The sequence below is a fragment of the Hypanus sabinus genome, chromosome 3, assembly GCF_030144855.1.
Source record: "Hypanus sabinus isolate sHypSab1 chromosome 3, sHypSab1.hap1, whole genome shotgun sequence".
NCBI lineage: Eukaryota > Metazoa > Chordata > Chondrichthyes > Myliobatiformes > Dasyatidae > Hypanus > Hypanus sabinus.
This window is the reverse complement of record NC_082708.1, coordinates 121949617-121973281: the sequence shown is the minus strand read 5'-3', so window position 1 is coordinate 121973281 and position 23665 is coordinate 121949617. Positions and strand designations below refer to the sequence as shown.

General features: G+C 40.2%; 1 protein-coding gene across 4 annotated transcripts in view; it reads left to right on the top strand.

Moving 5' to 3' along the window:
- The first annotated feature begins 596 nt into the window (after positions 1–596).
- gatb (glutamyl-tRNA(Gln) amidotransferase, subunit B) overlaps positions 597–23665 on the top strand; it is a 64925-nt gene continuing 41856 nt past the window's right edge. For 2 of the 4 annotated variants that reach the window (XM_059965030.1, XM_059965033.1), the window contains exons 1-11: positions 604–751; positions 1520–1664; positions 1860–1973; positions 3585–3777; positions 5340–5462; positions 14402–14515; positions 15460–15544; positions 16644–16688; positions 17200–17389; positions 20047–20180; positions 22117–22195. In XM_059965030.1, the coding sequence (XP_059821013.1) occupies positions 639–751; positions 1520–1664; positions 1860–1973; positions 3585–3777; positions 5340–5462; positions 14402–14515; positions 15460–15544; positions 16644–16688; positions 17200–17389; positions 20047–20180; positions 22117–22195 (1335 nt within the window). In that variant the 5' untranslated portion in view covers positions 604–638. Of the gene's footprint in view, positions 752–1519; positions 1665–1859; positions 1974–3584; positions 3778–5339; positions 5463–14401; positions 14516–15459; positions 15545–16643; positions 16689–17199; positions 17390–20046; positions 20181–22116; positions 22196–23665 lie in introns of all 4 variants that reach the window. The other 2 variants (XM_059965031.1, XM_059965032.1) reach the window with 2 other exon arrangements.

The following is a 23665-nucleotide window of genomic DNA, read 5'->3' as shown; positions in this document are numbered from 1 at the left end:
CTAAACACAGAAGTGACCGACGAACCTACTCGGGACGTCTTTGGACAGTGAGAGGTACAGTACTGTAACGGCGCTGGAATTAAACTCCGAGCTGTAATAGCGTTAACGCTACGCTGCCATATTGTTGATCGTGAGGGAAAAGTCGAAAGTTACTGCATGACTGGTAAAATAGACAGAGCAATGCTAGTTTGGAATTTAATTCTAATAAATGCGAGAAGAACGTGAAGAAGAAAGGCTGCAGATATATTGAATAGAGAAGCTGATCCCAGATCCTATCCTCCCATCAAGTTTTTAAAAAAATAAAAATTTGTCATATCCGTCATGTTGTCATATCACTCCGTCGCATTGTATTTTTGACACTTTCAGACGCTCATCTGTTTTTTTTTCATTAAAAAGCACGGACTCATGCCTGGATAAACACAAGCGCCAAGTCACGTCACGCAGTCCACAGGCGAGCCGCGTTTAGGACTACACTGCCCGTGAGCCCTTGCTCTCCCCGTGGTAGGACGACACTGCCCATGAGCCCTTGCGCTCCACGTGTTAGGACTACACTGCCCATGAGCCCTTGCGCTCCACGTGTTAGGACTACACTGCCCGTGAGCCCTTGCGCTCTCCGCGTCATCCCACGCTGCAATGTTATGGCGCTGTGTGTGAGCTGCTGGAGGAGGAGAGTATTGGCGGGCACGACGTTGAGCCATTTAACGGTGTTCGGGCGAAGCGTTCGGTCCGCGGCAGGACGGCAAGGCGGCAGGTGATGGCGGCTCGCAGCGCGGGCTTGTTGCTTCACCGTGCGATTGAGCTTCAGTGTGTCCTTGAGATTAGCTTCCGGGCTCGGGAGCCGCTGGCCGTTCAGTCTGATCTGCTCGTTCGCTGCAGTAGCGTCTTGTCTTGTCATCGATAGTATGGTCAAGAAGTGTTTTATTACCCATCTCTGATGCAGTTAAACTATGTATATTTCTATAAAATTGATTTATTTGGTCGTGGGGTATGCAGTGAACAATTAACAAGTGCAACCTCATCAGAAATCCAACTAAAATGCAGTTTTCCAATTTTTGTAGTCTGACAGGACTGTTCAAATAAGCTGATGCACAAAAGTTTGAACAAAACTATCCTAGGTAAAGGAAACTATAGACAGAATACAAAATAAATGAAGAGCATCTAGTTTAAAAAAAATAACATCCTCCAATCAGCCTTTTACCTTAAAAGGACAGCATGCTGCTTTCTTTCCTGAAAACATTGCAGCTATCTATATTCAGTTTACCCCAAGCAAAATTAGGTTCCGGTGGTATAGCAACAGCATTTTCAACTAATCGATCACTGAAAAGTTATGTTCCTAATATTCACAGTAAACTTAAAAACATCAAACTGATAAATTCAAATGTTATGAACATCTACTAGTAATTTTGTAATATTTCAATTAAGCAGAGGAATAGATATTGTAATTGTTTCTATAAGGGGTTATAATTTTGATTATTGTTCATGTTTATTTCTTGCACTTTATAAACTACCTTTATTCCAGCAGATGGGAAGGAGTTGTGGGATTGGAAGTCCATGCTCAGCTGTACTCCAACTCCAAACTTTTCTCGGGGTCACAGGTGCAGTTTTCAGCACCTCCAAATTCATTGGTGTCATTTTTAGATGCTTCGCTTCCAGGCACTTTACCAGTGAGTGTTTTTAAATAAGTTCATACTAAGAAAAAGCATTTCAGGATGTATACTGTATACATTTTTCTGACATTAAATTGGACTTTTGAACTATTGAGTTGAAAATAATTGCACTTCGTATAACCTCCTTTGGATTGGATTCCTACAAGATACAGCTTAATCATCTTAATCATAAATTATATTTCTTCATCCTAGGTTCTAAATAAAAATTGTGTCGAAGGAGCTGTGAAGACAGCATTAGCTGTAAACTGTACTATTAATAAGAAATCTACCTTTGACAGAAAACACTACTTCTATGCTGACCTGCCAGTAAGCTTATGCCTTTTCAGTTCACTTGTATGAATTAAATTATTTTAAGATGATTTGAGTTTTTAATAAATAATATCAATGAAATAGAATACCAATACTTGCTGATAAGTTAAGCTGATTGAAATACAAAGGCATACTTGAGAAATTTAAATCTAGCATAAAGATGTTTAAGTCTGTTTCAAAATGCTAATTTGAGTGACTGCAGCACAATTTACATTGAATTTCTACTTTGATTTGTCTTGCAGAAATTTGGGGCATGATCAATGTGTTATTTCACTGTTTCAAAGACTAAAAATTGCTGAAATGCATTTTAATTAATTATATCAGAATCAGCTTGAAAATATCTAAAATCATTACTGATGGCAATTAATATTTTCCTTATAATGCTAAACACAACATCTTAAAGTTCAAAAAGGGCTGATTGCATTGTAATCTTTATTTTTTTTTACTTAGTTTTGGAATAATATTATAAACATGTTTTTCATTTTATAACAGTCTTTATTTTTATTCTGCTGGTTAAAATTTAATAACTTTACCCCAGTCAAAATTATTTTGTCCTGGAGAACTAATTATGCCCTTTCCTTCAGCCACTGAGAGGGTAGATCAGGACAGGCTTCCATTTATTGTTCAATAACAGTTTGTTTTCACCTCTGAAACTTACTGTAAATCAGGCCTGAAACTGTATACTATATCTCCTAAATGCATGGCCAACTGTAGGCTTCCTGCTATTATCCCAGCTTTTAAAGTTTTCAGTTAATGGCATATGGGCCACAGATCTAAACTGTAATCTTATTCCTGTGAACTAGTTTGGACAATCTGGGTGGAATGAAGAGTAAATTAACAATATTTTTATACCTCATTTTAATCCCTTTTCTCCCCCACTTCCATGAAATTACACAGTTACTTTGTGGAGAGAGAACTGCGGAAGAAGTGGATTTTTTAAAATCTATGATGGCTCATTGTTATGCCGTTCCTCAGTCAGTTTAGATGATGCGTAAAACTGAGGCACAGTTTCCAAAAGTATCCTCTAGCCTCCAAACCTTGCCCAATCCTCTCATTCAGCAAAGGGCTCAAGCTCCTCTTGTGATGTTTTTACACTTTCAGCAGAGGGCATACAACAGCAGTTATGCATTGCTATCAAACATTTCTCCATAGCTGTGAAATGCAGCTGGCGAGTAATAAACCTGGATGTCTGCACTAGAATATTTTTTAATGTAGTACAGATTCTGTTCCCCGCTCTCCACCAAACTCTTTCGCATCTCCACTTGATCTAGATATTTTTATTTCTGTTGTTTTCAGTAATTTTAAATTAATTTTTGTTTTATTAGCTGATTTGCTTTGCTTTCATTTTTTGATAATATCAGGACTTTGGAACAAAGGTAAATGATTGGCCTTATTTATTATTGCCTTGGCTCTTAACTGACTATTGTTTTAATAATGCAAATTTACTGAGATTTATGAATATACATTTTTTTTAAAGAAAAGTACTTTCAGTTTGGTGATTGGGCTTTTGACACTTCCTAAAGAGCATTTATAGAAACGTATTAAGAATTCATGAGTTAATCTCTGACTTCAATCTGACTTTTTGCAAAGTAATGTATATCCATTTAGGTTGGATATCAGATAACACAGCAGAGATGTCCAATTGCCATCAACGGAAGCCTCGAATACAACCTTTGTATTGGGAAGAACCATGTGATACCCAAGCTCGTGCGAATTAAACAGATCCAACTGGAGCAAGATAGTGGCAAAAGTCTTCATGATGATGCAAGAACTCAGACATTAATTGACTTAAACAGGGCTGGTAGGTGTACAGATTTACTATGCCATTATAGTGGGCACTTGGCTCATTTTAAGGAGGGAGCTATAGGTTATCTGTAATTTTTCCGCTTGAGTCACTAGGTACAGGGTTTAATTACTGCTCCAGATGGCTCTGGTTCCAAAATCTGGGTTAATGTACAATGGAATGTGATACCAATTCTGTATAGTCCTTCTTACCTAATTTTCTTCTACCAAATGCACACACACACCCACACACTAATAGTAAGAGTTGTCAGAGCCAGTAAAACCCTTCAGCTATATTGAACTGGTGCCCAGTAACCTAATGTAAATATGATTTTCATTATGGAAAGTGCTTTGATGTTAGGGTTTGTTAGAATCTTAATCAGCCCACTATTTCAGGTGAATAACATGAGTATGTAGTCATAATTCTGATTTGGTGGCTCTGAGGACATTGTCCGAAATGCTTTTTGGATGACTTATACTGCAGATGGAATGCTGGGGTTTTAGCAACATACAAAAAGCCAGAAAAACTCAGCTAATCAGGCAGTGTCTATGGAGGGAAATGGACTCAAAGGTGGCGGGGGATTTAGCTAGCTTAAAAAGGTGGAGGAAAGGGGTGGGGCAAGCTTTAAGGCAATAGATGGATCCAGGTGAGAGGGACTGAAAGGCAGATGGGGGAGGGGAGTATGGGCATTGTACCAGAAATTGGGAGATAATTGGTGGAAGTGACAGTGGAGTGAAAATGGAATCTGTTAAGAGAGGAAGGTGCAGCATGGACTAAAGGGAAGGAAGCTGGGTGGGCAGATAGTAGCAGTGGGAGAGGGGAATCAGCATGTGGGTAAAGGGTAGATGGAGTGGGCAGACGAGGGAAAAGGGATAGGGTGATGGAGACTGGATAATTCTGGAGGAGCATAGAAGGGACATGGGGTAGTTTACAGGAAGTTGGAAAATTCAGTGTTCATGCTGCTGGATCATGGACTATCCAAGTAGAATTTAGACTCCTCTGGTTTGTGTTTAGCCTCATCTTACCAGTAAAGGAGGCCACCGACAGACACTGGTATAGGAATGGGGTAGAGAGTTAAAATGGCTGGTAACTAGGAGATCCAGATAGCAACAATGAATGGAGCAAAAGAGCTCATTGAGGCATTGGGCCCGTCTTTCTCCAGTTTTACCGATGTGGAGGAGGCCACATTGAGAGCACTGTATGCAATAAATAATGCAGAGGATGTGCATGTGAAAGACTCACCTAGAAGTTGCCTATTTTTGGCAAAGATCAGTGTTTCTAATAAGGTGCAAGTCGATGTTGTCCATTCAATTGAATGCAAGTTATCTTTTCCACCTTTCAGAAAACACCAGCATTTCTCCCTGTTCGTGCCTATAGTTAGATATGAACAGATAGCTGATATGCCTTTCATTTTTATTGTGTGTATTACTGCATTTCCCTTCATAGCAGAAACAATATTCTTCAAAACTTCATTTAATTACAAATTGCAGTAGGACGTATGACTTACCATCTCACTGTTCCCCTCCCTTTTAAAATGTGTTTTCTCCTTTAGAAATAACCACTAAATGTTTTGATTGCAGGGATTGGTTTGATAGAGATTGTTATGGAACCAGATATGTGTTGTGGTGATGAAGCTGCAGCAGCAGTTAGGGAGCTTCAGCTTATTTTACAGACGCTCGGGACAAGCCAAGCAAATATGGCAGGTAAGCGTTATGTTCTCCACATCTGAGGTTGTGCTTCAGTATTCACAAACTTTTTATTTTGTTTAATTCTGAGACTATTGGCTATAAACTGCTGTGTTGTTGAATGGGAGCAGTTGAAGAATGTTCGTCATCATATCGTAAGATTTTTGATGTAAAATGTGTAAAGATGTAAAAAGACTGCTGGTCATCAGTTTTGGCTGTTTTAGCTCAGTCAGAATCAGGCTTAATGACACTGGCATATGTCATGAAATGTAGCATTCTGTTGAAATAAATAAAACGTAAGTTAGATAAGTAGTCCAAAAAGAGAGCAAAAAAAATAGTGAGGTTGTGTTCATGATTCTTTGTCCATTCAGAAATCTGATGACAGTGGGAAAGAAGCTGTTCCTAAAATGTTGAGTGTGTGTCTTCAAGCTCCTGTACCTCCTTGATGGTACATGTCCTGGGTGTTGGGGGTCCTTAATGATGGATGTTGTATTTTTCAGGCGTCTCCTTTTGAAAGTGTCCTTGATACTGGGGAGGTTAGTGCCTGTGTTGGAGCTGAATGAGTTTGCAACTTTCTACAACTCTTTCCAATCCTGCGCAGTGGCCTCTCTGTACCAGACGGTGATGCAACCATTTAGAATGCTCTCTGCCGTACATCTGTAGAAATTTGCAAGGTCTTTGGTGACATAACAAGTCTCCCCAAACTCCGAATGAAATTTCGCTGCTGTTGTGCCTTCTTTGTAATTGTATTAATATGTTGGGTCCAGGATATATCTTTAGAGATGTTGAAACCCAGGAACATGAAACTGCTCTCCCTTTCCACTTGTGATTCCGTCAATGAGGACTGTTGTGTGTTCCCTCGACTTCCTCTTCCTCAAGTCCACAATCAATTCCTTGGTCTTAATGATGTTTAGTATGTTGTTGTTGTTGTGACACCACTCAATCAGCTGATCTATCTAACTCCCATCACCATCTGAAGTTCTGCCAACAATAGTTGTCATCAACAAATTAATAGATGGTATTTGAGCTGTGCCTAGCCACACAATCATTAGTGTAGAGAGAGTAGAGCGCTGGGCTAAGCATGCATCCTTGAGGTGCACCAATGTTGATTATCAGTGAGGAGAAAATGTTATTTCTAATCTGCATTGATTGTGGTCTTCTGATGAGGAAATCAAGGAACTACTTACTGACAGAGGTACAGAGGCCTAGGTTTTGGAGCTTGCTGACTAGTACTGAGAGTATGATGGTGTTGATCACTGAGCTGTAATCAATACACCTCAACCTGACGTAGGTATTGCGAATGTTCAGATGATGCAAGGCCAAGTAGAGAGCCAGTGATTTTTCATCAGCTATAGACCTACTGTGGTGACAGGCAAATTGTAGTGGGTCCAGGTGCTTGCTTTGTCAGGAGTTTAATCTAGCCACGACCACCCTCTCAAAGCACTTAATCACAGTAGATGTGAGTACCACTGGATGATAGTCGTTGAGGCAGCTCACCCTGCTCTTGGGTACCAATATGATTGTTGCCCTTTTTTGAAGCAGTGAGAGATTGAAGATGTCCATGAACACTCCTGCCAGCTAGTTTTCACAGGCTTTCAGTACACATCAGGGTCTGACCTACCTTGTGAAGGTTCATCCTCATGAAAAATGTTCTGACATCGGCCTCCATGACAGACTATTGCAAGGAATTGCACAGGGTAGTTTTATTCTCCCTTTCAAAGCGTGCATAAAAGGCATTGAGCTCATCTGGAAGTGAAGCATCACAGCCATTCATGATGTTAGGTTTCACTTTGTAGGAAGTAATGGCCTACAAACCCTACCAGAGCTGACGTTTACCCAATTTAGTCTTTAACTTCAATTGGAATTGTTTTTGCTTTTAAATAGCCTTCTGTAGGTCATACCTGAACTTCTTGTATAGTTCTGGATTACTGGTCTTGAACGCCATATGTCTAACCCTCAGCAGACTGTCAATCTTGCATTTTTTCCACTGCTTTTGGTTTGGATATGTCCAGTATGTTCTCAAAGGCCCACACCTACGTAGGTCTTGAAGTCTGCGACTGCTGAAGCTGATTCGTTCAGATCCGAAAAAGAATCCCTGAATATCGTCCAGTCCACAGATTCAAAACAGTCCTGTAAGCGCTCCTCTGCCTCCCTTGACATAATCATCACTGGTGCTGTTGTCTTTAGTCTCTGCCTACATTCTGGGAGTAGAAGTACAGCCTGCAGTTGTTTTCTTTGCTAATGAATTTTAAGAAATAAATGCACTGCAAATGACAGGAATTCAGAAATGTGTTAGTGTATCAGGTAGGAAGTATATTATTAGAGCCATTTATTCTAAAATTACCATCTATTCATAGTTGTGGAGTCCTCAGGTATATCATATTCTGTCAGTTTTAATGATTGCTCTACAAGAACCATCACAATCATGCTTGAACTTGTCCAAATGTATAGATCAGGGGTGCATCCCATAGCTGCTCGTAGAGTTTAAAAAAAACTTAACAGGTTTTATTCATCTCGGTATGATTGTCAATAATACTCCTCAGACAGGATGAAGAGATCATTACTCCCCAACCCCATTCACCGGGGCAAGACATGTTAAAGTGCCGGGGTTAGGACTGAGCTTAAGTTACCACTCAATGCACTTTAGTAAACTATTTAAGAACTTTTTAAAAGCTATTTATTAATGCTTTTTGGGAGGGTGATTTTAGATGCATATCATATTTATATTGAGTTAAATACTGTATGTAATTAATTTTGCTACAATAAGTGTATGGGACACTGGAAAAATGTTGAATTTCCCCTTGGGGATGAATAAAGTATCTATCTATCTACTGCCTTAGCACCTTGCTGAGATTTCTTTACTTGTAGCAAATTAATTTGCTTTAGCCACCCAGCTACAAACACCTAGAGCGGATCAGACGGTTGTATCTGCTCACCATCAGCATCCTGAATTGGTGTACTACTACTAAGTTTACAACCAATTATATCCTAGGATTTGATAGGAAAGGGGAGTGGAAACTTGTGAAAGGTCATAATTTATTGATCAGTAATTTTTAATGACCCATAAAGTTGATAATTAAAACATTTTAAAAATAATGTTGATTAAATGCATAAAGAAACTTGGATGTACAAACATAAACCTGTTATAAAATAATTTTCAAAAAGTCTTACCTTTGCTTCCTAAGCAGTAGGGTGAGAAACAAGAAAATATGCAAAGAAATGAAAGGGGTTGCCGATCATGCATTATTTTAGACATAGGATTGAAAGAGACTTTCCCCGGAGTAATGCTGGGAAATCTCAATACAGTCAGACTCCATGTGGAGCCCAGTAGCAGAACATAATGACAGATGTAATGTCATCTGTTACTCAACCTTGGACTTGCAATTAGCCTATGCAAATCTAGGACTTGCTCCAGGTGGCATGCTGAATGCCATCGGTCTCAGACTGCCGATCACAGCCCAAAAGATTCTCCCCAATATGTTTCCATAGCATTGAGTAAAGATATAATGTGCAATCTAATTCAAAAGAATGAAGTGTGGAAATTGGTGTACATTTTTGTAGGAGAGTAATCAGAAAAGAATAATTAAAAAATCATTAAATCTACAGTATTAGGAAAATGATAAAGGTCAAATACAAAGATCATACAATTGAAAGGTGTTAATTTCAGTGAGTTGAAAGAATTTGTTTCAGATTAAATAGAATCAAAATATTGGCAGATAAAACAGGAAATGAGCAAAGGGGGATCTTCAGAGAAGGGATGGTTAGTATACAGATGAAAAGCATTCCACACGGGGGCAAATTAAGATCATCCATAGATGGACTTCGTAGCCATCCAGTGGTGTAATGACATGAGTACTGGACATCAAGGCGAATGTTGTCTAGTTCAAGTATGGCCAGCTCATCTCACGCTTTCCATCCTTGCTGGGTTGAGCGTTGAGCTAGCAACTTGGCCTCATTTTTTTAAAAAAAAGTAAAATGCTATGGAAACAACAAAAGTGTCACCTGATGCACTACAAGGAATGAAAAGGAACATAGATGGAATTTGGTGAGGTAAATATCTATAATTGGACTCTATAATAGAAATTAAAATGCAACAGAAAAAGCAGGTTGATTTAAAAAAAATTCAGGAAATTGCTAAAGTAACAATAGTTTTGATTTGCTAGTACTAATGAGATGTCATGGGCGTTCCCTGTCCTATGACCATTTGATTATTTCAAACTTCCAACATATGCAGCATTTTACTTTTTGAGTAATGATAGATCTTGAATTCATAATTCTTAAATATAGCGCCGCAGAAATTTGGCAAAGAGATTGCATGAAAAGAGAGCTTACAAGTATTACGTGTGTGAAGGACGGGTGTAATTGGGTGTAGCAGAGGGTATCATCTAGAGGAGGCAGAGGATATGGTTATACTGCCAATGAATAGTTCTGTATCCATCTTCAATAAAGAGCTAATGCTGATAATTTAACAGGGACAAAGACAGTAAAGCTTTCAGACAAGAATTGGGTTGTACAGGCAATGTAAGTTGTCTTTAGGGTTAGGTATTGGTTTCTGAAATTTATACTCAAAAGCTCACAATTTAAGTTTATGAATATTTGTTAAAAGTTTTAGTATTTTTAAATATTAATGCTCAAAGCAACATTTACAGAATCATAACAATGTGGAATCAGACTATTCAACCCAGCTTATCCATGCTGACCGTGTTGGCAAGCTAGCTGGTCCCGTCTACCCTCATTTAGCCTGCCACCCTCTAAACCTCTCCTATCTATTACTTAGGTAGATGGCTTTTAAACGTTGCTAGCAAGCTCACCTCAGCCACTACTTCTGGCAGCTCATTCTAATTACACACAATCCGTTGTGTGAAGTTTTCCCTGATGTCCCTTTTTAAATCTCTCATCTCTGATCTTAACCATATGTCCTCTTGTTCTTTAATACCCCTCTGCCAGAGTAGCAGACTATGTGCTTTCACTCTGTCTATGCTCCCTCATGATTTTGTATACCTTCAAAGAGTCAAAGCAAATTTATTATCAAAGAATGTACAAATTGTACACCTTGAAAGCCCGAGTGTACACCTAAAGCCCGAGTGTCAGGTACACAGGCAAGGTTCAGGCTGATTCCACTCACTTTCCCGCAAATGTTTATTCCTTTTTCTGTGGCACCGAGGCTGTAAACTCATCCAAATGCTGTGCATTTCTGCCCAACTGCTGTGATAAACTGAGGCCTGCTCTGGGACTCAGTCTGGTTTGGGATGCTGTTGGCTTGTTTTTTTTGCAATGATATGTGTGTGTTTTTCCCCTTTCTGTCTGTTTCTGCGCAGTGGTTTTTGGTCTTTTTTAAAAATTGGGTTATTTGGGTCTCTTGTGCCTGGCTGTAAGCAGACAAATTTCAAGGTGTACAATTTGTACATTCTTTGATAACAAATGTGCTTTGAATCTTTGAAGGTATACAAGATCATGAGGGAGCATAGAGTGAAAGCACATAGTCTGCTTCTCTGGCAGAGGGGTGTTAAAAAACAGGACACATGGTGGGAGGAGGGAAGAGAGAACCACCAGGTAATAGATGAAACCTGGAGGGGTCGGGATGAAGTAAAGAGCTGGGGTTGACTGGCGAAAGAGACAGAAAGCCATGGAAGAAAGAAAAAAGGGGAAGGAGCACCGGGGGGGGGGGGGGGGGGCGATGAGCAGCCAAGGAGATGAGGTGAGAGAGGGAAAAGGTGATGGGGAAATGGATAAGTGGGGTGGAGCTTGTCATTACTGGAAGTTTGAGAAATCGATGTTCATACTATTAGGTTGGAGGCTACCCAAACAGAATATAAGGTGTTGTTCTTCCAACTTAAGTGTAGCTTCATCATGACAGTGGAGGAGGCCATGGATGGGATGTGAAATTAAAATGGATGGTAATTTGGAGTATTGTGTGCAGTTTTGATCACCGAATTACAGGAAGGATATTAATAAGGTTGAAAGAGTGCAGAGAAGGTTTACAAGGATGTTGACGGGACTTGAGAAACTGAGTTACTGAGAAAGGTTGAATAGGTTAGGATTTTATTCCCTAGAGCATAGAAGAATGAGGGGAGACTTGATAGAGGTATATAAAATTAAGATGGGTATAGATAGAGGGAATGCAAGCAGGCTTTTTCCACTGAGGCTAGGGGAGAAAAAAACCAGAGGACATGGGTTAAGGGTGAAGGGGGAAAAGTTTAAAGGGAACATTAGGGGGGGGTTCTTCACACAGAGAGTGGTGAGAGTGTGGAATGAGCTGCCAGATGAAGTGGTGAATGTGGGCTCACTTTTAACATTTGAGAAAAACTTGGACAGGTACATGGATGAGGGGTATGGAGGGATATGTTGCAGGTCAGTGGGATTAGGCAGAAAAATTATCTTGGCACAGCCAAGAAGGGCCAAAAGGCCTTTTTCTGTGCTGTAATGTTCTATGCTTCTATGGGTGTCCACAGAAAGATCCTGCTTGTTCTGGTGGACGGAGCATAAATGTTCAGCAAAGTGGTCTCTCAATCAATGTCAGGACTCACTGATGTATAAAAGGCCACGCTGGGAACACTGAACACAGTAAATGACCCTAACAGACTCACAGGTGAAGTGTTGCCTCACCTGAAAGGACTGTTTGGGGCCCTGAATGGTAGTGAGGAAGGAGATGTAGGGGCAGGTGTACACTTGCAAGGATGAGTGCCAGGAGGGAGATCAGTGGGGAGGGATGAATGGACAAGGGAGTTGCGTAGCGAGCGATCCCTGCAGAAAGTAGGGGGGAGGGAAAGATGTGCTTGGTGGTGGGATCCCGTTGGAGGTGGTGGAAGTTTTGGAGAATTAGGTGCTGGACATGGAGGTTGGTGGGGTGCTAGGTGAGGACAGGAGGAACCCTATATCTGGTGGGATGGCAAGAGGATGGGGTAAGAGCAGACGAGTGTGAGATGGAAGAGATATGGTTGAGGGCTCTGGACAATCTGCTTTTATAGCAAAATTCTACTTTGACATGTAATTTTGTCCCTATATTAAAATTCTGAATTTGAAAGTTTTATGTCGGTTTAATAAATTGAAAATGGCACTTTTTCTAAGAGTAAAATAATTTCAATTTACTGATGACTTGCAGTTTCTTTAATCTAGCACAGAAAAGTAACTTCATTGAAAAGCAGTGTACTGGGGGTGCTGCAAATGTAAAGTTCTGAAAATGCTTAGCATTCAGCTGTTACAGTTAATTCTTCACCATAATGCAGTATGATATTTAGAAAAATAGTATCCAGCAAGTTATGGAAGATTCTGATTTAAAAATGAAATGTATGATGTAATTATAGGGAGAAGTGCTGTCGACGTTTTGGGCCGAGACCCTTTGTCAGGATTAACTGAAAGGAAAGATAGTAAGAGATTTGAAAGTAGTGGGGGAGGGGAAAATGCGAAATGATAGGAGAAGACCGGAGAGGGTGGGATGAAGCTAAGAGCTGGAAAGGTGATTGGCGAAAGTGATACAGAGCTGGAGAAGGGAAAGGATCATGGGACGGGAGGCCTCAGGAGAAAGAAAGGGGGAGGGGAAGCACCAGAGGGAGATGGAAAACAGGCAAACAACTAAATATGTCAGGGATGGGGTAATAAAGGGAGGAGGGGCATTAACGGAAGTTAGAGAAGTCAATGTTCATGCCACCAGGTTGGAGGCTACCCAGCCGGTATATAAGGTGTTGTTCCTCCAACCTGAGTTTGGATTCATTTTGACAGTAGAGGAGGCCATGGATAGACATATCAGAATGGGAATAGGATGTGGAATTAAAATGTGTGGCCACTGGGAGATCCTACTTTTTCTGGCGGCCGGAGCATAGGTGTTCAGCGAAACAGTCTGCGTCAGGTCTCACCAATATATAAAAGGCCACAACGGGAACAGCGGACGCAGTATACCACACCAGCTGACTCACAGGTGAAGTGTCACCTCACCTGGAAGGACTGTCTGAGGCCCTGAATGGTGGTGAGGGAGGAAGTGTAAGGGCAGGTGTAGCACTTGTTCTGTTTATAAGGATAAGTGCCAGGAGGGAGATCGGTGGGAAGGGATGGGGGGGGGGAACGAGTGGACAAGGGAGTTGCGTAGGGAGCGATCCCTGCAAAAAGCAGAAAGGGAGGGGAGAGGGAAAAATGTGTTTGGTAGAGGGATCCCGTTGGAGGTGGTGGAAGTTACGGAGAATTATACGTTGGACCTGGAGGCTGGTGGGGTGGTAGGTAAGGAGAAGAGGAACCCTATCCCGAGTGGGGTGGCGGGTGGATGGGGTGAGGGCAGATGTAATCCAAACTTAGGTTAGAAGAACAACATCTTATATAGCCTCCAACCTGATGGCATGAACATTGACTTCTCTAACTTCCGTTAATGCCTCTCCTCCACTTCTTACCCCATCCCTGACATATTTAGTTGTTTGCCTGTTCTCCATCTCCCTCTGGTGCTTCCCCCCCCCCCCCTTTCTTTCTCCTGAGGCCTCCCGTCCCATGATCCTTTTCCTTCTCCAGCTCTGTATCACTTTCACCAATCACCTTTTCAGCTCTTAGCTTCATCCCACACCCTCCGGTCTTCTATCATTTCACATTTCCCCCTCCCCACACTACTTTCAAATCTCTTACTATCTTTCCTTTCGGTTAGTTCTGACGAAGGGTCTCGGCCTGAAGCGTCAGCAGTGCTTCTCCCTATAGATGATGCCTGGCCTGCTGTGTTCCACCAGCATTTTGTGTGTGTTGTTTGAATTTCCAGGATCTGCAGATTTCCTCGTCTTTGCTCTGTATGATGTAATTTCCTCCTTTTGCATTACAATTTGAATGAAATTATTTTAATTCTTTCATGTGAAAGTGTTGTAATGTAGTGATGTTATAATCTAAATCTATGTACACTTAACAAAATCTCTATCCTGGAGCCATATTCAGGTTGCATGCATTTCACTTTAATAAACTGTAGTTGTTTCTCACTTTGATTTGTATAGAGGGACAGTTAAGAGTGGATGCCAATATTTCAGTACATCGACCTGGGGAACCATATGGCGTGAGAGCTGAAGTGAAAAATATTAACAGTGCCCGATTTCTGGCAAGAGCAATCGGTCTGTGAACATTCTCCATCTGTTCTAATTTATATTTTTAACTGCTTGGTACTTTGAAACTTTATTTTTTCCCTTTTTGCAAGTTTCCAGTGTAAAGGGGGTTTCTTCTTTTTTCTTTATTACTGTGTATGTAATCAAAAGGGCTTCTTTGTTTTGTTAACTAGCAGGAATGCTAATTTACTGATAACGAGAATTGTATTCCTTTGTAAACCAAATGGGGATTAATGTTCTTTCTTCTGAGTCTGTAAGCTTTTGTTGACGGGTTTTTGGGCAGATCGGCGCGAGGGGGGTGAGAGAGAGGACGCAATGCTGTAAAATGGGCGAGGAACGGACCCCAAGCGGGGGTCCGAGGCCAGGAGGTACTCCAAGGAGGGGGGATGAAGCTAGATGTGCTTGGTTGACCACTCGGAGGGTCCTGAGCTGCGAGTCGAGGAGTTCGGAGGGGATCGAATGGTGGCCGGAAGACTTCAGTAATTGAACTCCAACAGTTGTGCATGAAGTGGTTTGGACTTTGATAAGTTTGGCGCCTTTTCTTTATTTTTTCTCTTCATATATACTGTATCGTTATTAATCACTTAGTTATAGTAACCTTTATAAATTGTACTCATTTAATCGCTTATGGTGTACTGTCTGTTTTTGGGTGAGGCGGGGACAACACACAGCATCCACACCAGCTGATTACCCAGTTTGGCGGAGCCGAAGGCTGCTCCCCCTAGACGAGAACGAGCTGAGCGAGCCTGAGGTGACCCAGGGGGTCACCCAGTTTGGTCCATAACTTCACTTGTATCAATATTAGTACTTTGATATGACCAGAACTTTATGTGTAAATAATTGTTTTGAAAACATTTACTTGGAATCCATCTTGAACAATAATACTGTTTGATTTATTGAGAGAAATCATTGCTGTAATTGATTGTAATGCAATATAATTCTCTTCATAACAGATTATGAAATTCAGAGGCAGATTAAAGTTCTGGAGAATGGAGGGGAAATATTAAATGAAACAAGAGCATTTGATTATAAATCAGGGTAAGAATGAATTTTGGACTTGTGTATTCAAAAGAGTAGGAGAATTGGAATGTTGAACTATATTTTCTTTAGGCACAGTGTATTAATTTTCTGTGTTGCTAAGCCTTACAGAACAGAAATGTTACAGCTTTTATCATCTTTCTGTATTGTGTTGGCTGACTCCCTGCACATCTTTCTTTCTGCATCTTTGAGCTAGGGAATGATAAAGCAACTCGTGTACTCTTCCACTAAGGCATTACTCATACCACTGTAAGTGCATAAAACATGAAGAGTAACACAACTATTTCCAAAGTCATCATCTTCAGCTAGGACTCTCAAATATGTAAGAATAGAGTATTAAATCAATCTCTTTGAAACTCTCTATTTTGAATAATTTCAGGTTGGCTGAAAGTAACAATACTGGCTTGCCTAAAATTACAAACTATATACTTGTTATTCCTGACCCTTCCAAAACACTTTTTATGATCAATCATGCCATCCATGTCTGACTACCAGTACTCATAGGATACATATAGTCAAAGATTTACAGAGGGCTTAGATCTGCTGTGCAGGTGAAATTTAAATTTAAAATTTCAATTAAACTATTGCACCTATTTTTTGTTTTCAAATATTTTTCACTTCCTGTGTCTAAGAGCATTTCATAATTAAATCTTCTCTCTTAGAAGCTAAAACTTGCATGTTTAGTCAACATACACAAAATGCCGGAGGAACTTGACAGTCCAGGCAGCATTTATGGAAAGAAAAGTACAGTTAATGTTTTAAGGACAAGACCCCTGCATGTTTAGTGTTGTTGAGGGATTGTGGGAATTGAGTATTCTGTATCTAGCAACAATACTTGTCACATGAATGGTGTATTCTTTATGCTTAAGAAATAAATTGCACAATCCTAGGTTAATCCTGTAAATAATTTGAGATTTGAATCTACTTGCATGGAATATTGTTGCATTTTTCAAGGAAAGAAGTGAACAAAAAGACCATGTGGATTGATTGTAGTGAATTTAGAGAAACTTTAAAGTGTTCCTGTATGCATTGGATCTGCAGAAGTAGAATTTGCATTTGTTTTAAGAAATTTATTCTAGAAATGTTAATTTATTTTCAGACAGACCATATCTATGAGAGACAAAGAAGGAAAGCAAGACTACAGGTAATTATGCATTGGAGAAAATGTACTTGGTATTACAACCACTGTTTCTTCATATAAATTTTGAGCGTAATTTGAAAGAAAAACTTTCTTAAATTTCAATGTTTTTTCCAATTCAAAATGAGTTGATATTTTTCTGTAAGCATTTTCTCATTTCTATTTTATCTACTGTCTTCTTTTGATTTCAGAAAATACAATATTCTATTTTTAATCATAAATTCATTGAAATAAAATGGTTGAATTAATCAGTGTACATCCATATCATTCAGTATGCGTTTATTTATTTTCACATTGTTAAATAAAAAGTTAAGTATTAATACTAATGAGGTGGGGAAATAGTAATAAAATACAATATAACATAGTGGTGTTTCAATTTAATATTTATTGGAATGGACAAATTAAATTGTGTAAATTGTGATTTTCTCAGCCTCTCATTGAATATTTTAGTTTAAATCAAAACTGTTGGAAATGAATCCAGAGTTTTAAATTTACAGATGCTTTAAAAATGTTTAAGGTTTATGCCAGAGCCAAATTTGCCTCCATTGATTATTTACGACAATGAAACTCTCCCTGATCATGAAAATCCGCAACAAGTGGTGAATATTGACCATATTCGTGAACAGCTGCCTGAGCTACCTAATGCAAAAAGAACAAGATTGGTGGAGAAGTACGGTATTCTTATTGAACACAGTGTCACTTTGGTGGTAAGTAAGTGGAATTGATGTTGAACCTTGCAGTTACTGTACAGTACTATACAAAAGTACTATACTGTACAATACAGTATGCAGAAGTCTTTGGGGGGAGCGTGTGTGTGTGTGTGTATATACACACACACATACATACATACACACACACACGCCCCCCCATATCTGGGGTGCCTAAGACTTTTACACAGTACTGTATACTAAAATAGAAAGGTCGTTGAGACACAGAAATAGAGTACATAGCTTTGTATTAGCTCAGTAGTATTAAGTGTTATTTGGTAACTGGAAAGACATAATACACAGTACTGTGCAAAAGTCTTAGGCACCCTATCTTTGTGCCCAAAGACTTTTACACAGCACTGTATCTGATTCCTTTTATTAATGTTTTAACTATATGAAACATGATATTTTCTCCAATTATTTTTTTCATTAGATGGCATATCTGGAGTAACTTCAGATCCCGTTTGTAAAATTAAATAAATATTGTTAGCTCTTGTTTTTATCACTTTGAGCATTGATGCTTAAAATTATTAAAATGATCTATTATTGGATTATGGTAAATTGAAATTCTGAATTTTATATATCAACTAAAGAATGTTTTAAAAAAAAACTATTCACTACTTATTGGTGAGGGCAGGTAGGAGTTTTCCATTTAAGTATTTTGCTCAATTAGATTTTTTGTTTAAATTATAAGTATGATTTACTGATAGTCCCTTCTACTTTAAACCCAAATATGTCATTATTGTATTAAAAATAGTGAGCGTGCTTTTTCATGAGAATATTCATTATACCAATTTGTGTTTTGTATCTTATCAACTCAAAGATGAAAATGCTGAACAATTTATCAATTCAATGATGAAAATAAATATCCTAAATTTTTTCAGTTGCACCTGCTACATTTATTGTTATTAACATGTTGCAATGATCTTATTCCATGGAGTATGTTTCTTTTTCAAAGTAAGCATGGAAATGGAAGGCTTCCCAATAGCTCAGTTGGAACATGGCCATGCAGACCATTCATAGCCGTCATTAGACTGAGTGAAAACACAAAATACTAGCAGAACTCAGCACTCAGCAGGCCAGACAACATCTATGGGAGGAGGTAGTGACGACGTTTTGGGCCGAAACCCTTCATCAGGAGTGAAGTAACATGGGATGGTCGAGGGGGGATAAGAAGTGGGGGGAGGAATAAAGTAGAGAGCTGGGAAGTGTTAGGCTGGAGGGAAATGGGCTAGGGGGAAGGTGGGAGAATTATGGGAAATAAAAGAGAAAGAAAGGTAGGGCTGGGGGGGAGAGATTATAGTGAGGGGGAAAAAAAGAGAGAGAAAGAGAACCAGACTGAAATAATAGATAGGGATGGGGGTAAGGGTGGGGGGCAGGAGTATCAACGGAGGTCAGTGAGTTGGATGTTCATGCCGGCAGGAAGGAGGCTAGGCGAGAGATAAGGTATTGCTCCATCGACCTGTGTGTGGCCTGATCTTGACGGTACAGGAGGCCATGGACAGAGATGTCGGAGTGGGAGTGGTCTGTGGAATTGAAGTGTGTGGCCACGGAGATCCCGCCACTGCTGGAGGACTGAGCACCGGTGTTCGGCGAAACAGTCCCCCAGTCTGCAGCGGGTCTCCCCAATGTATAAGTGGCCACATCGGGAGCACCGGATACAGTATATCACCCCAGCTGACTCGCAGGTGAAGTGGTGCCTCACCTGAAAGGACTGTCTGGGACCTAGGACGGTGGTGAGGGAAGAAGTGTGGGGGCAGGTGTAGCACTTTTTCCGTTTGCAGGGATGAGTGCCCGGAGGGAGGTCGGTGGGGAGGGATGAACGGACAAGGGAGTCGCATAGGGAACGATCCCTGCTGAAAGCTGAGAGTGGGGGGTAGGGGAAGATGTGGCTGGTAGTGGGATCCCATAGGAGGTGGCGGAAGTTACGGAGGATCTGTAGGCTGGTAGGGTGATAGGTGAGGACCAGGGGAACTCTATCCCTCGTGGGCTGGTGGGGGGATGGGGTGAGGGCAGAGGTGTGTGAAATACGGGAGATGCGATGGAGGGCAGAGTTGATAGTGGACGAAGGGAAGTCCCTTTCTTTAAAAAAGGAAGACATCTCCTTTGTCCTAGAATGAAAGGCCTCATCCTGAGAGCAGATGCAGTGGAGGCGGAGGAATTGAGAGAAAGGGATAGCATTTTTGTAGGAGACAGGGTGGGAGGAGGGATAGTCTAGGTAGCTGTGGGAGTTAGTAGGTTTGTAGTAGACGTCGGTGGATAGGCTGTCTCCAGAGATAGAAACAGAAAGATCTAGAAAGGGGAGGGAGGTGTCGGAAATAGACCAGGTGAACTTGAGGGCGGGGTGAAAGTTGGAGGCAAAGTTAATGAAGTCGATGAGCTCAGCATGTGTGCAGGAAGCAGCGCCGATGCGGTCGTCAATATAACGCAAGAAAAGAGGAGGACAGATACCGGTTTAGGCTTGGAACATAGATTGCTCCACATGGCCAACAAAAAGGCAGGACCCATGTGGCTGAGTGGTTGACTTCTAATTTTAAATGCAAGCGATGCTTTATGTTTAGAAGATTTCCTTGTGGGCTTCAGTGGAAGATGGGAAAGCAATTAACATGGGGGAATATCGTTTGTGGCTTTATGGTTATTGTCATTTTATTTTGCAGAATGAAGATGGACTTATGCAATTTTTTGAAAGTGTTTTAGAACAGACCCAAGCCGGTCCAAAGAAGGTAATAGGTTGGGTAATTAATGATTTTCTGGCACTCCTAAAACAAGATAATCTGAGAGTAAACCAAAGGTGAGCCATATGGTTTTCTGTAGACAACTTGAACTGCATTTTATTTTGAAATACTTTTGTGACTCTGCTAGAAGGGCATTGTTGAACATCTGCCAATGTAAACGTTAATCTGTTAGTCTTGGGTTGTCATTCATATGGTGGATGTCTTGAAAATATTAATCTATATCCTTTGCATTTTATTCCAATAATTGCTACATTTACAACAAGCATTAAATGAAATTTTTTCCACAGAATACTCTGCAATTGAATAAAGTAGCAATATAAAGGTGCAGAAAGGTATCTAAGCATATCTTGAAGAGTAGCTTAGATGTGGAAAATGGTTAAAATAAGCTAGAATGTGATTTATAAACTGGGTGGATGGGGTGAGTCATATGTTAAGCTGGCCTTGATTTGTGCCAGGACATTGTGATCACAATGGACCATTTAGCATCCTTGGTAGTGTAGGTGTAGTGGTTGATGCCTGTTAGCAGAGAGCGGAGCTTATGAATGTGCAGATTTAGACATAGAAGTTATGAAGGTAAGGTGGTTGATGCCATGGAGGATGGTTAAACTGGAATTCTAAACTCAACTGATGGATCAGGGCATGTTAAATATGATTTTGTGCCTAGCTTGTTAAAGAAGTGATTTAAAGACAATTTTGTTGCAGATATTAAATAAATCTGTTTTGAGTATTTTTTTAAAAAGTTTCTGAAAAAGCAGAAGTTGCAAAACACAACACTGCAGATACTAGAAATCAGAAATAATTGACCGAAGTGTTAATTCCTCGTTCTTTCCTGTTTCTCTCTCCATAGATGGTGTTTGACCTGATTACTTCTGTCATTTTCTGTTTGTATTTCTGCGACTAATATAAGTGTAGAAAGATGTATGTTTTTCAATGTGCAATGTGTCTTGATGTTGGGAAAAGAGGTAGGCAAAAGCCAAAGGGTTGATAATAGCTGGTTCTGATCAAGTGTTCTATTGTTATTGTGAAGAGAGGACTTCAACTTAGGAAAAGGAGGATATGTTTGGAAATATGATTATACAGAGTTGTGTTCCTCTAGCATTTTGTATGTGTTGTTGTTTTTGCTTGTGTGTTCTGCAAACATGGTGAGCATGTTGTGTTGGTGCTGGACTGTGTTGATACTTGAGCTTGGGTTGTATTGGTTGTTCACTGTGTACTTACTGTGATAAATAAATCTGAATATTTACATAAAATGAATTGGGAAAATTCAAATGCTGTAAACGGAGTTGATAGTTTAATAGATAAAATTTTCCTTGTCTATAAAGTAAAAGACATTGAAAATGGGAAAAGTGAGGAATAATTTGAAGAGTACTGTGTTCAGTTCTAGTCACCTCATTGTAGGAAGGATGTGGAAACTTTAGAGAGGGTGCAGAGATTTACCAGGATACTGCCTGGATTAGACAACATGCTTTGAGGTAAGACTGACCAAGCTAGGGCTATTCTCTTTGGAGTGAGGGGCAACTTGATAGAGGTATATGTAAGTATAAAAGGCCATCTCAACACCCCCCCCCCCCCCCCCCACCGAGTGTTTTGGGGAGATGTCAATTTTTGGTAGAGTGTAGGTGCCTGAAACATACTGCCGGGGTGGTGATAGAGGCTAATACAATTGGGGATAGTGAAGAGTCTCTAAGATAGACATATGGCTATAAGGAAAAAAGAGGGGAAGGGATATTGGTTCTGTAGGTGGGAATGGTTAAATTGATCATGGTTTACATAGGTTGGCATATCATGGGCTGAAGTGCCTGGACTGTTACATGTTCACTGTATTAATTTTAATCTAAGTTAGACATTAATAATTCACCAGCCCAAATGATGTAAAAGATTAAGTTATTCAATTTTACAGTTTTGCTATTTAGAAAAGGTACAGTTTGTTTTGTATGCTGTTAATTTTAATTTGCAACTTTCAACATTTAATTTCTATCTGTTATATTTCAGTCCCATTAGACCCACCGATATGTCAGAAATACTTAATCTCTTGGAAACTGGATCTATATCTTCGTCTGCAGCAAAGCAAGTAAATATTAATTTTTGCATTGTGGTTGGTTGGTAACCAAGCAGAGGCTATTAGGCTCTTGTACCTACTTCCAAGCACCTCAAATCTATGCTCCCTCATGTTAGCCATTTCAGCCCTGGGGAAAAAGCTTCTCATCAACTTATATACCTATATCAGGTCACCTCTCATCTTCTGTCACTCCAAGGAGAAAAGGCCAAGTTCACTCAACCTATTCTTATAAGACAAAGGAGCTGAATTAGGCCATTTGCCAATCAAGTCAGCTTCACCATTTGATTGTAGCTGATTTATTTTCCCTATCAACTCCATTCTCCTGCCTTCTCTCCGTAATCCTTGACACCCCTACTAATAAAGAACTTATTAAACTCAGCTTTAAATATACCCAGTGATTTGGCCACCACAGCCATCTGTGGCAACAAATTCCAAAGATTCACCATCCTCAGGCTAAACAAATTCCTCTTCATTTCTGTTCTAGAGGGATGTTCTACAAATCTGAAGCTGTGCCCTTTGATCCTAGATCCTCCCACCATTGAAAACCTCTCCTATTTCCTTCTTTCAAGAATCAATAAACTTTGGCATTGTACCAGATGACTGGAAAATTGCAAATGTTACTCCGTTATTTAAGAAGGGTAGGAGGAGGTGGAAGGGAAACTATAGACCTGTTAGCCTGCATTCAGTGGTTGGGAAGTTGTTGGTATTGGTTGTTGGGTATGATATTACGTAGTACCTGGAGGCACATGACAAGACAGCCCAAAGCTAGCGTGGTTTCCTAAAAGGAAAATCCTGCCTGACTTACCTACTGCCATTTTTTGAGGAAATTACAAGCAAGGTAGACAAAGGAGGTGCTGTAGATGTGGTATACTTGAATTTTCAGAAGGCCTTTGACAAAGTGCCTGCTGGTTGCCAGTGGAGTTCCACAGGGGTCAGTGTTGGGACCGCTGCTTTTCACAATGTACGTCAATGATGTGGACTGTGAGATTAAAGGATTTGTGGCTAAATTTGCTGATGATACAAAGATAGGTGGAGGAGCGGGTAGTGCTGAGGAAACGGGGAGCCTGCAGAGAGGCTTAGATAGTTTAGGGGAATGGGCAAAGAAGTGGCAAATGAAATACAATGTTGGAAAGTGTATGGTCGCGCACTTTGGTGGAAGAAATAAACGGGCAGACTATTATTTAGATGTGGAGAGAATTCAAAATGCAGGGATGCAAAGGGACTTGGGAGTCCTTGTGCAGGATACCCTAAAGGTTAACCTCCAGGTTGAGTCAGTGGTGAAGAAGGCAAATGCAATGTTGGCATTCATTTCTAGAGGTATAGAATATAAGAGCAGGGATGTGATGTTGAAGCTCTATAAGGCACTCAAGAGACCACACTTGGAGTATTGTGTGCAGTTTGGGCTCCTTATTTTAGAAAGGATATGCTGACATTCGCTCACAGACACGCTTTCCATCCAAGCTCGTGACTCGGCCTCGTAAC